The sequence below is a fragment of the Rhinolophus ferrumequinum genome, chromosome X (genome assembly GCF_004115265.2).
Source record: "Rhinolophus ferrumequinum isolate MPI-CBG mRhiFer1 chromosome X, mRhiFer1_v1.p, whole genome shotgun sequence".
NCBI lineage: Eukaryota > Metazoa > Chordata > Mammalia > Chiroptera > Rhinolophidae > Rhinolophus > Rhinolophus ferrumequinum.
The window spans coordinates 47,931,148-47,945,631 of NC_046284.1; the positions used below are offsets into that span (position 1 = coordinate 47,931,148).

Genomic DNA, 14,484 nt, shown 5'->3' on the forward strand with positions numbered 1-14,484 from the left:
AATGTGCATATCACTAAAAAATCTAAAATATTTCAGATTTCTGTTTTGAAATACACACACACACACACACACACACGTCACTAAAAGGGGCAACAAATTAGGAAGAACACTAACAGTGAAAATAACTGGGATTCTAACATTTCAATGTTTTTTGTTGTTACGAGTTGCTGTAATTGATAATGGTCTAATCATAACTTTAAAATGTTCTTCATAGAAAACCACATTTTCATGAAACACATTTAAATTACACAAAGACAATTTCAGTGTTCTAATAACTATATTAATAGACCAAAGGAATCATAGAACTGGATGGAGCATTATTTTGCAAATTTTACAAATAAGAAAATTAAGGCCAAGCATTTTAAGTAGCGTTTCTTAAAGTTCCACAGTGATTTAGGGACAGAGCTGTGGGTAGCTTTATATCTGATTTATTTCCCCAAAATCTACTTCCATTTTTTTTTAGTATAAAGGAAAGCAAAAACTTAGGGCTACACATAGTATCAACATAACAATGTAAGAATGATGGATAACATACTGGCTGGTATGACATGGACCAAGAAATAAGTTCATATGTAATGTTTCTATTTTGGAGACTTGGTACAAACATAATATGACTTGATGCAAATGTAATCTCAACTTCAATTTTTAGATGGTCCCCAAATCTTGTTTTACTTATTAATTTTTAACCTTTTTTTCCCTAAAATCCCTTCACTAAAAACAGTTGGTTATTGAAATAAGCAGAACTGTGTAATACATATTTCACCTCACATCCATTTACCTGCAAATGATTGCATAGCAGTGCGTAAAAAAGAAAAAAAAACAACAACAAAAAACAAGAAATAAAATGTACCTGAAAAGGTAACCACCAGTGAAATAGCAACCAGCTCAATTGTACTATATAAATGATATTAGAAAAATATAATTGGTTATACGACATCTGACAATTAAGATCGCTATGAATAATCAAGGGTTACCAGTATTCTATGAGGTCTGACAATTAAGTTTGCAAACTCATCCTAGAAAAAGTGCTACATACCTCACTACTGAATATCACTACGGTCACCTTCGAAGTACTCCTCGTGGGAAGCTATGCACCAACGCCAGTGCCTAGTCTACCCTTCACAGCAATTTTGGAACTCTTTCTGGAATGGCCATCGGAGCTGTTGTATTACCCTTGATGTCCTGAATGTCATCAAAATGTCTTCCTTTCAATATTTCCTTTATCTTCGGGTAAAGAAAGTCACTTGGGGCCAGATGAGGTGAGTAGGTAGGCTGTTTCAATACAGTTATTTGTTCACTGGCTAAAAACTCCCTCACAGACAATGCTATGTGAGCTGGTGCATTGTCGCAATGCAAGAACCATGAATTGGTGAAAAGTTCAGGTTGTTTTTGCCTAACTTTTTCATGCAGCCTTTCCAGCACTTCCAAATAGTAAACTTGGTTAACTATTTGTTCAGCTGGTAAAAATTCATAATGAATAATCCCTCTGATATCAAAAAAGGTTAGCAATATCATTTTGACTTTTGATTTGGAGTGATGGAACATTTTTGGTCATGGAGAATTGGCTGACTTCCACTGTGCTCTTTGATGCTTTGTTTCACCGTCATATTGGTACACCTATGTTTCATCACCAGTGATAACATGGCCCAAAACATCGTCTCGCCTCTCCAAAAGGTCTTGGCAAACTTAGACTCTCCTTTGCTTTTGTTCATCGGTGAGCTCCTTCGGGACCATTTTTGCACACACCTTTCTCATGCCAAGATTTTCAGTTAAGGTTTTCCTGTTTCTCTACCGATGTTTACTTGGTTTGCTATGCTTCTCACAGTCAGCCGATGATTTTGACGCACAATTCGATGAAATTTTGCAATGTTTTCGTCAGTTCTCCTTGTTACTGGCCACCCTGACCACTCTTCATCAGTGATGTGGTCTCTCCCCTAAGAACAACGTTGAATCTATTTGTACACTGCCGTTTTCTTCATGGCATTATCCCCATGAACTTGGACTAACATGTCCCTGATTTCACTTCCACTCTTGCAAAGTTTAACAAGAAATTTAGTGTTTGTTCATTGCTCTAATTCAAACTCAGACATTCTCGCTACGGCACACAAAAACACGCAACAATAGTGAATGCCACTCAGCAGGACCCTACCACACGTTGACACAAACGCAGCTGTGAGACCCTGATATACCAAGGTTATGAAACCTTACCAAGCTGATTATATAGTGCTGCCAATGTAAGCGAAAGGTGGCAAGTTCAAGAATTTAATTATCAGACCTTGTAATCTAGGCCATATTGCAGAACGTATCTAGCTAAAAACATCAAATATTGTTAGTGTTACTAAATAAAGAGTTTCCAATTTCTTAAAAATCGTTTTCTTAATATGAGTAAAATGAATGCAGTATAATTCCAACAAAGAAATAAAAATGGCAGGGAGAACATGTGCTCAGATTCTTCCTTTAATAGCTTACCAATGGATTTCAATGTGTATATCTCATGTGCCATCTAAAATCACAAACTTCAGAGAGAGAGAGACTACTGTCCTTTTGTAGACTATGTAATATTTCATAATTTACTAATTGATTTATTACTCTGAAGGAGACATCACAGTGGTATATTTGTGTTGATTTGCAATTAATGAACACATATTGTCACTTGAAGGTAAGTTCTGATGGTAGTTTGCTATTTTTCTTAGGAAAATGCCACAGTAGCTGTCTAATTTTGCAACATCCAGAAATGTGGACAAAGATGTTTAACTTCACATTTGGATAGAAATATTACTACATTATAGAATAAGTTGCTAGGGAAGTTGTCTTTAAACATCCTAAATTAAAAAAAAGTTCGGACGTCATCAAAATGGCGGCCTGAGGTGAGCCTCTGTAAAGCTCCCCCGGAATTTACAACTAATCGAACAACAATAACTCCACAAAGGACTCCCTGCACAGCAGACAGGCAAGACGAAGAAGCCCATTATTGAATTCACCGAAAGGTGGGCGAATTGCACGAGCGAGGGAGGAGGGAAGGGAGAAGTGCGGAGACGGAGCCACGCGGGCGCAGGACGCAGACCTAGATCAGTGCTCCGAGGCATCCCAGAACTACCGCAGCTGCGGGAGAGGGAAGAACTCGGACTGCTAGGGCTCCACTTATGGGCCACAGGGCTGAGGGGGCAGCAAATAACACGGCTGAACCCAACGCTCACGGCAGAGACCTCACAGCAAAGACTGAGGGAAGAAGGCTGAAAACGGTGGTTTTTTGATGTTAAGCAGTCATTGCCGAGTAGAGAACGGAAGCCTTAGGCACTGAGACTAGCCGCCCCAACCCTACCCTCCCAGAGCTCACCCCGCCCCCACCTGCCCGGTGCTAGAAGTGGAACAGTAGCAGTGTTGATGGGAAGAACAGAATATATGCTGTTCTGAGAACTGTGGACAGCAGACACAGATTCGCAGCCCAACTAGTTCTGGCAGACGAGAGGGAGCTGTGGAAGCAGGACCAGATGAGGTGGTCGCCGTCATTCTCTGGGCCACCTCTCACAACTCACCCCGCCCCTGGCCCCACCTATCTGGGCGGATCCCTGCAGGAGTACACAGAACTGCTGAAACATACAGGCTCTGAATCTGGTACAGGAAGAGCTTTGGAACTTCAAAAGCTCTCCGAATACCCACACAGACACTGCACCCTGTGACCCAGGCGAACTATTAACAGAGGAGAAGCTCATCTGCCAGGGAATCCCCCCATTGTGTGAGAAGCTGCAATAGTGCAGAGAAAAAATACCACTACCGTCTGAGAGAAAAAAAAGGCTGCAATCGGAGAGAAAATAAAACATGCTACCAACAAGTACTGGAAAACAAAAGAAAGACCTCTTCCTATCAACCTGTTGCAGAAGCCACTCCTGTAGATGTCTAGGAAGAGAAATAATAAATCAGCAATTGCCATGAATAACCAAGTCAACAAGACAGCTCAGAAAGAAAGTGAAAAGTCTCCAGAAAAGGAACTTAAGGATAAGGAAATATGTGACTTAAACGACACAGAATTCAAGATTGCAGTTCTGAAAAAACTCAACGAGATGCAAGAAAACACAGAAAGGAAGTTTAATGAACTCAGAAACACAATCAAAGAACAGCAAGAGCATTTTACAAAAGAGATTGAAATTTAAAAAAGAACCAAATAGAATTTCTGGAGATTAAGAACTCAATAGAAGAAATTAAGAATGAAACAACGAGCTTAGGTAGTAGAGTTGACCAGATGGAGGAAAGAATCAATGACATCGAAGACAGAAACCTGGAAATGACAGAGATGGAAGAAGAAAGAGACTTGAGACTTAAAAGAAATGAAAGAACTCTACAAGAACTTTCTGATTCCATCAGAAAGAGCAATATAAGAATAATGGGCATACCAGAAGGAGAAGAGAGAGAAGGGAACAGAGAATATATTCAAACAAATTGTCAATCAGAAGTTCCCAAACTTGTGGACAGAACTGGATCCTCCAATCCAAGAAGCAAATAGAACACCTAATTACTTCAATCCCAACAGGCCTTCTCCAAGGTGCATTGCATTGAAGCTGTCTAAAATCAACGGCAAAGAAAGAATCCTCAAAGCAGCCAGGGAAAAGAAGACAGCAACCTATAAAGGAAAGTCCATTAGATTATCATCACATTTTTCAGCAGAAAGTCTAAGGATAGACCATATATTGGGACATAAAATCAGCCTCAGCAAATTTAAGAAAATTGAAATCATACTAAGCCTATTCTCTGATCACAAGGCTTTGAAATTGGATATCAACTGCAAAAAGAAAGCAGGAAAAAACACAAATACATGGAGATTAAACAACATATTTTTAAAGAACGACTGGGTCAAAGAAGAAATTAGAGGAGAGATCAAAAGATACATAGAAACAAATGACAATGACAATACATCCTATCAAAATTTTGGGATGCAGCGAAAGCAGTTTTAAGAGGGAAATTTATATGTTTACAGGCCTATCTCAAGAAACAAGAAAAATCCCAAATAAATAACCTCATGTTACACCTTAAAGAACTAGAAAAAGAAGAACACGTGAAACCCAAGGTTAGCAGAAGAAAGGAAATAACAAAAATCAGAGCAGAACTAAATGAAATAGAGAACAAAAAGACAATAGAAAAAATTAATGTGACAAAGAGCTGGTTCTTTGAAAAGATTCACAAAATTGACAAACCGTTGACTAGACTCACTAAGATAAAAAGAGAGAAGACACTAATTAACAAAATCAGAAATGAAAAAGGGGAAGTTATCACCGACACCACAGAAATACAAAGGATCATCCAGGAATACTATGAAGGACTATATGCCACCAAATTCAATAACCTAGAAGAAACGGTCAAGTTCTTAGAAACATATAGCCTTCCAAGGCTCAACCATGAAACGGTCAAGTTCTTAGAAACATATAGCCTTCCAAGGCTCAACCATGAAGAACTGGAAAATCTAAACAGACCAATCACCAGTAATGAAATTGAATCAGTCATCCAAAACCTTCCCAAAAGCAAAAGTCCGGGACCAGATGACTTCACGAGTGAATTCTACCAAACCTTCAAAGAGGATCTAATACCAATGCTGCTCAAACTCTTCCAAAAAATTGAAGAAGAGACAGTACTCCCTGACTCATTTTATGAGGTCAACATTACCCTGATACCAAAACCTGGTAAGGACAACACAAAACAAGAAAACTACAGACCAATATCTCTGATGAATACAGATGCAAAAATCCTAAACAAAATTATGGCATATCGAATACAACAATGCAGTAAAAAGATTATTCATCACGACCAAGTGGGGTTCATCCCCGGGGCACAAGGATGGTTCAACATCTGAAAATCCATCAATGTGATACATCACATCAACAAAATAAAGGACAAAAATCATATGATTATATCAATTGATACAGAAAAAGCATTTGACAAGATATAACATCCATTTATGATTAACACACTTAATAAAATAGGTATAGAAGGAAAATACCTTAACATAATAAAGGCCATATATGACAAGCCCTCAGCTAATCTCATAATTAATGGTGAAAAACTGAAGCCCTTTGCTCTACGTTCAGGAAAATGACAGGGCTGTCCCCTATCACCTCTCCTTTTCAACATAGTGTTGGCAGTCCTTGCCAGAGCAATCAGGCAAGAGAACGAAATAAAAGGCATCCACATTGGGAATGAAGAAGTTAAATTATCAATCTTTGCAGATGACATGATGCTATATATAGAAAACCCTAGAGACTCCACCAAAGCTATTAGAAACGATCAACGAATACAGTAAAGTTGCTGGCTACAAAATCAACGTACGAAAATCCATTACATTCCTATACACTAACAATGAAATCTAAGAAAAAGAAATACAAAAAACAATTCCTTTTGCAATTGCAGCAAAAAGAATAAAATACCTAGGAATAAACTTAACCAAGGATGTGAAGGATCTATATGATGAAAACTGTAAGACATTTTTGAAAGAAATTGAAGAAGACACAAAGAAATGGAAAGACATTCCGTGCTCATGGATTAGAAAAATCAACATAGTTAAAATGGCCATATTACCCAAAGCAATATACAGATTTAATGCAATCCCCATCAAAATCCCAATGGCATTTTTTAAAGAAATAGAACAAAAAATCATCAGATTTGTTTGGAACCACAAAACATCCCGAATAGCCAAAGCAATTTTAAGAAAAAAGAACAATACTGGAGGTATCACACTCCCTGACTTTAGCTTGTACTACAGGGCTACAATAATCAAAACAGCATGGTATTGGCAGAAAAACAGACACATAGACCAATGGAATAGAATTGAGAACCCAGAAATAAAAAAACATAAATATGGACAGATAATTTTTGACAAGGAAGCTAAAAACATACAATGGAGGAAAGACAGCCTCTTCAATAAATGGTGCTGGGAGAATTGGAAAGCCACGTGCAAAAGAATGAAACTGGACTGCTATCTGTCACCATGTACCAAAATTAATTCAAAATGGATCAAAGACCAATGGAGCATAAGACCTAACTCAATAAACTGCATAGAAGGAAACATAGGTACTAAACTTATGGACCTTGGGTTCAAAGAGCATTTTATGAATTTGACTCCAAAGGCAACGGAAGTGAAAGCTAAAATAAACAAATGGGACTATATGAAACTTAAAAGCTTCTACACAGCAAAAGAAATCATTGACAAAATAAAAAGGCAACCAACTGAATGGGAGAAGATTTTTGCAAACAGTGCCTCTGATAAGGGGCTAATATCCAAAATATACAAGGAACTCATGAAACTCAGCAACAACAAAAAAAAAAACAACCCAATTGAAAAATGGGCAGAGGACCTGAAGAGACATTTCTCCAAAGAGGACATACAAATGGCAAATAGACATATGAAAAAATGTTCAACATCACTAATCATCAGAGAAATGGAAATAAAAACCACAATGAGATATCACCTCATACCAGTTAGAATGGCTATCATCAACAAGACAAATAGTAACAAGTGTTGGAGAGGCTGTGGAGAAAAAGGAACCCTCATACACTGTTGGTGGGAATGCAGACTGGTGCAGCCATTATGGAAGGCAGTGTGGAGGTTCCTCAAAAAATTACAAATAGAATTACCATATGACCCAGGAATCCCTCTCCTGGGTATCTACCCAAAAAATCTGAAAATATCTACACATAAAGACACGTGTGCTCCAATGTTCATTGCAGCTTTGTTTACGGTGGCCAAGACATGGAAACAACCAAAATGTCCTTCGATAGATGAATGGATAAAGAAGTTGTGGTATATATACACAATGGAATATTATTCGGCGGTAAGAAAAGATGATATAGGACCCTTTGTGACAACATGGATGGATCCTGAGAGTATAATGCTAAGAGAAATAAGTCAGACAGAAAAAGCAGAGAACCATATGATTTCACTGATATGTGGTATATAAACCAAAAACAACAAAAGAGCAAGACAAACAAATGAGAAACAAGAACTCATAGACACAGACAATAGCTTACCAGAGCGTAAGCGGGGTGGGGGATGGGAGATGAGGGTAAGGGGGACCCAATATATGGTGATGGAAGGAGAACTGACTCTGGGTGGTGAACATACAATGGGATTTATAGATGATGTAATACAGAATTGTACACCTGAAATCTGTGTAATTTTACTATCAATTGTCACCCCAATAAATTAAAAAAAAGTTCATATTTCTCATTCAATATGAGAGTAGAAATTATGCCTGCTAAAGTATGTAGTTTTGAAATCTCAGCCTGAGGTTTTAGTCAATAGCTACTTAAGTATTATGTTTTTCCCTTCTCCAACTTTTATGTGGCACTAAAATTGAATTGTCTTATAAAGTTACTATAGCTAAATGCAAAAACTCAGGTTTTGTTTGATAAAATAACACTTTTCAACCCACATGGAAGAATCACACTGGCTCATTTAGCAAGAACATGTAGGTCTACCATAGGCCAAAAATACGGAAGAAAGACATCAGATCCATTCAAAATGAGATGGGTGACCAAAAAAGTTATTGTGTTTAACTTCTTTAATAATACACTCAAAATTTTAACATGAGAAGTATTCACAATTTTAATAACATTTAAACAAAATTATAAAAACAAAAGGCTGAACACATTTATGAACAAACTGCAGAATCTGTCTTTAGGTTCATGAGCTGTCTAATACATTTAAAATGTATAGCATATGAAGTCACAGAACCACAGGGCTAGGATGAAACTACACAAGTTAACAGCTTAACTATAATCAGATTCCTCTTGATACAGAATAATTATAAACTCATGTGATGGTCATAGATGCACATAGATGTCAACCATAGGGCCTTTCAAATGTGGACAGACCATTCACAGTTAAAATGAAGTATAACAGACAACTAGAATAAAATCACCTCCCTAGTTATTGTTTTATACTTTCAATATGAGCACTTAAAATGTTAACATGAGATAAAATTTCACTATTTAAAGTCACACTACATGCACCAAAATTACAAATTAATACAGCAAGTATATAGACATACTGTAACCTCTGGCTTTAAGATCACACGCTGGTCAAAACATTTAGAAATTCAAAGGATATGAAGTCACAAGAGGGAGCAGAAAACCCTTAGCAGGCACATTGTATAGCCAAACAAACTATAGAGGGGGCAATTGGACCATAACAAAAGCATGCTTTTGAAAATGATAGCAACTACTACTACTTTGGTTGTGAGAAATGCAGGTTGACCACTTTGGAAACATTTAATCTCCAAATTAGCAATTCAAAATTTCCCATTATAGGTGAATAAAACTGGCAGGATGTTAAATGTCCATGAAAAGTTACTCTTCTAAGTCAGGATACCTTATGCTGAAGCTTTAGAACAAAAGCACGCTTCACAAAACAGTGAACACAAATTTTTGTAAGTCAAGATAACAGTCATATAGAAGTAAGGTGAATTTTCTTGATACACAAAAAATTGTTTTAATGACTGTTTCAGTAATGAATTTAAAATGAAACGTTAGCTCCAAATACAAGACAAACATAAAACCACTTAATAACTTTAAAGTTTATGTAATATTCTTTCAGAAAAAGTTACTTGAAATTACCAATAAAATGATAGAATATCTTTAAAGCAGTGACCTCGTTGTGACGTATAATAATTTCATTTGCCAATTTTTAATAAATATTATCTGGACTATAAATTTTATGCAAATAGACTTCTACCTTGTTGTTACCCAAATTACAGACATCCAAGATACAGACGACATGCATTCGATCCAGTTCAGTTACTGCTTTTATAATATCACCTAAAAGTAAAAAGCAGATGGTAAGTGTTGTAAAATAGTTAAATATTTACTTGGATTTAGTATCACATAAGCTGATATTTTTTCTTATATTACCACTGTCTTTCATCTTCTTCTTCCCTCCAATTCATCACACATATTCATCAAAGTTATGTTATAGCAACTTCTGCAGAAAACAGTGAATACATCAAACAGATGCTACCAATAATGTCAAGATATGGACTGGTACTCCAAAGCCATATTTAATCATTTTTATTTATTTATTTTTTATAGTGGAGCAAAGTAAATCTACATATTTTCAAGGTAATAAAAAGAAACCAGTTCATAAAAATGTTTAAAAGATGACACCAATGTTATATTACAAGCCAATGTATTATATTATTCTGTACCTATTTTTATCTTTCAGTTTGGAATCATGGAAGGAATGGAAAAGTTTAAATCAGACAGATCTGGGTTCAAATCCTAGCTGTTACTCATGCTGGTAAATTGCTCTGATTTTCAGTCTAATCATTTATAAATAGGGGACAATCATGTTCACCTGGCAACGCTCTTACTGGGATTAGTCGTGACTTATATAAATGTGCAAGCACAGTGCTTGGCACCGATCTAAATGGACATTATTATTATTAATAATAATGCTATGTCATGAAAAGCACGAAATAAATCACCCTGCTTTTGATTACCGTATCTCTTTTCTCCTCTAGAAATTCTTGCCCTTCATCTCCCAAATGTTAACTTCTTTGGGAGAACGGTACCACATATTTTCATATGATCATGTTGGTGACTGTTGGAAGAATACTGGCACTGGCAACTAGTGGTAGGTAGCTGAGAAATTTGCCTTGATATTTTATTTCAATCATAGCATTTAGCAGAAGAAATGTGACGAAAGTGGATATTGTGTGAAGCAAGAGCACAAGTGCACAAATATTTAAACTACGTATTAGGACACTAATTAAGAAATCTGGAATTTGTGGAAGTCTAACGGGTGTAATGTAGGAAGTAATACTGTAAGCCAACTAATATATAATCTCTAAAATAGACTGGGGGAAAAAAAAACCTCATCTCTTATAAAATTAGCTACTCAAGTTCAGTTTGCAGTAACCATTAATGCCAAAAGTTAATCATCAGGCACAGCTCATAAGACTTGTTTAAAAACAACATACACTCAACAGTTTCATCAGCATAGAAAGACCCACCACAAAATCCTAAGTTAATAAAGGTTTTTTTAAAAGCTCTTTAAAATGTAATATCCTTATAAGCTCAATGAAAACTGCTTGAAACTTTACCACGTGCTTAGGAAATAGAAATACCAACAGAAAGTGACTAAAATAATTATTGACACATAATTGTATAGGTATATAGAAATAACTTAAGCTTGGTATATTATGTAGCAGCCTAAATGATTAGTTGATTGAAAGGTTTTACTATTGGGATTACATACACTCCTAGCACTCCTCAAGGAATTCATTTCAATGTTTCACTTCAATACCTAAACATTTATAAGAGAAAACAATTGTACTGCACTGTACTATGGAGGTATGAAAATTTCAGGCAATTATAAGGTGAAAGGATAAATTGTCTCTCTTGAGATAAAAGTAGAGAAGAGTAGAATTTGCACTGCTCCATATGCATACCACTTAGGCCTAACGAATACTGACATTTAGAACTGTATTACAAGAGAACATTCTTAATGCCTGTCATTAATCCATTTAATTTTATTGAAAAATATATTCTCACTTATAAGTCTTGGGGTATATTTACCAAATAACCCTTTAAACTATATTAAATGTTAAGGCTAGAACTGCTTATATCATAATATCTTAAGGTTAGGGCTGTTTACAATATTGATTTTATTTTCTGAATGAAAGGAATGCTGAGATTGTCTTACCTGCTATTGCTCTTGGACCTGGCATCCTTTCATTGCCACTTCCTTCCTGTGGATACACACAGGTGTAATTCATGCAGGTTAATAATGTGTCTATTTGAGATGTTCGGATATCTTCTGGACAATACATGGGTAGGAATGCAACATCAATTGCTATCTCATGGTTCAGACCTGTTATAGAAAAATCACCCTTCATTAAAAGTTCAGTGGGTTAGTACATGTGCTAATGAGGCCAAGTTTGCTGCTGATCCTAACACATGCCAAATAGCTTCACATCTGTAATAAACTGTGTTTCAAAGCTGCAGACTAAACCCTTAGCTGTGCAAACATTTATGAATACATGCTATTGGTTGAAAGAGGAGCTACTTCAGTGTAATTTAGCACTACTGCTAGAAATAACAATGCAAAAAATTTTCCCTACTGATGAAAGGCTGAAATCTTAATATCTAGAGGACAGACTAGTCACATAAATGAAGACAAGTAGAGTGCTTGCTTGGTCATTCATGACATGTGCCATTACTACAAAGGAGAATTCAGAGAATTCTCTGTTGGTTCCCTTATTGCCATTTGGACTTAAAGATATATGGTATGGTATGTATGGTAATAACTAGGTCTCATCTGTCCTTGATATACAAGTGTCAATCACTTACCATTAGGACTGTAAAGGGCTGCAGTAGAAAAGGGGTTACAGAGGAACAACCCAAGTGAATCCTGACCTATGACTGTCATTTCTTTATATGGGTCAATGTCACCTAGGGTGGATAAAAGGCAAGGGTTGAAGTTGGGTACTAAAGGATGAGTAGTATTTAAATGAACAGGAGGGTATCCTGGTCTGCATCCCTCTACTGAACACCTACCCAAGGGCTCCTGCCCTCAGGGGCTGCAAGGGAAACTCCACCCCAATCCTTACCAGGAGCTGGTCCAGGCAGAGGCCAGCACTGAGTGGGTCTGTCTCCTGCACCAGACCACATCCCTCCACTGATCTGGAAATGAAGGCCCAGGGGATATTGGGGAGGAGGGCATTGGTGGTTGGAAAGAGCCTTGGGTAGGGGAAGCCAGTACTCATGACTGGGAGGGACACATGGGGGCCATGACACTCCTACCCCATCTGTGGAAACCTGAGGGTCCAACTGGGGGCAACTGTCCTCCCCACCAGCAGCCCCCAGATTCTGGACACCTGGCCTCTGTGTCCTAGAAGGGACCCTCCTGTACTCTTTGTCTTGATCTTCCTTTTTTTCTTTTTTAAATTTATTGGGGTCACAATTGTTAGTAAAATTACATAGGTTTCAAGTGTACAATTTTATAATACATCATCTATACGTCACATTGTGTGCTCACCACCCAGAGTCAGTTCTCCTTCCATCACCATATATTTGACCCCTTTACCCTCTTCTACCAACCCCTCCCCCCTTACCCTTGATCATTCTTGATAAACAGTGTTATCCCAACCAACTAACCAAAAACAACAAAAAAACAAACACCAAAAATAAATAAATAAACAGGAGAGTATTTCAGATGGGGCAGGGAGTAGTCAAAACTAGACTAGAGTAAGGAGCCCATCATGGCTGGAGCAAGGGTAAATACAAAGAGCAAAGCTTTAAAATTCTATGAATTCTACCCAGACACACAAACCAAAACCCTGGGAGCTATCCTTAACTTCACTCCTCCCTTTTGTTCTTCCCTGATGTTGGTTACCATGTCCAACAGATTCTATGACCTTAATATATTTCCTATTAATCCCTACAACGATTCTTAAGTACTGAATATGGGCCACTGATGGGCAAACGAAGTTCTTCCTGTTGAGTTGTAAACTAATCCAGAAATGCAAGTCCATTCTCTGCTTTTCGTGGGCAAATGACACTCACTAAATCCCATAGCTTCAGTGTAACATACAACTAAGGGCTACTTAAAGATTTTTAAGAATTACTAAAATTTGGTATTCATATACTAAAATAGTTATGGTATCTAGAATTTATGGAGGATTCCAACGCAGGATTATAACAAGTGTAGCCACCCCTTAAGATTATATATGAATCTTAGCAATACTGCAAAACTCATGTGAAAGTGCACATTCTGGTACTTATTTCTTTGATTTCAAGACTAAATTTAACTTAAAGATATACCATCAACTTAATACGCTTTTTAAATAAAAAGAAAACACTGCATTAAATGTACTCATTGACCATAAGATGCATTCCAACTTGCAAATGTGAAAAAAAAGAAAGTATGCCTTGTAATTGAGAAAATATCAGAAGTTTTAAAATCCTGATATTTTCAGGAAGGTAGCTTTATTATCAGCATGTCATTGATATTATTTTGAGTTACTTTCTAAATTGCAATATAAGGTGATTTCTAGTCAACATTATTAATAACATTTGTTGTGAGTTCTCTGGTTGAACTACAGTTCAGAGTTTTGTTGCAGAAAACAATAACAGGGTTCCTATATATGAGTGTTTGCTTTTTCTGTAACAGAAGATAGGTTTAGAGACTCAGGAGACATAATTTCTAATCATGGTCTGGTTTTGACCTAGCCAGGAAGTAGTACTAAAAGATATCCAAATTTCTTTTAACTCTAAAATATCTAATCAGGAAAAATCTCCTTTCTCTCTCCCCGCCAGAAAGCACACAGAAAATTACTGCCCAATGGTAGAAATTTGGTTATTTGCAAGTACCTAGTAACATCTACTTGTTCTGTTTCCTTTTAAATACTCTGTTTTGTTTTATCCACACATAGCTTATTTTTGTAAATCACCTTAAAGCGTGAAAACATGTAGGATATAAAACAGCATCATTCTATAACG

General features: G+C 36.7%; 1 protein-coding gene across 1 annotated transcript in view; it reads right to left on the reverse strand.

Moving 5' to 3' along the window:
* Window positions 1-9,670: 9,670 nt before the first annotated feature.
* Window positions 9,671-14,484, reverse strand: part of RADX (RPA1 related single stranded DNA binding protein, X-linked) — a 60,336-nt gene continuing 55,522 nt past the window's right edge. Inside the window, exons 13-14 of the mRNA XM_033115262.1 lie at window positions 11,687-11,854; window positions 9,671-9,801 (exon numbers count right to left, since the gene is read on the reverse strand). Of these exons, the coding sequence (XP_032971153.1) occupies window positions 9,671-9,801; window positions 11,687-11,854 (299 nt within the window). The remainder of the gene's footprint in view (window positions 9,802-11,686; window positions 11,855-14,484) is intronic.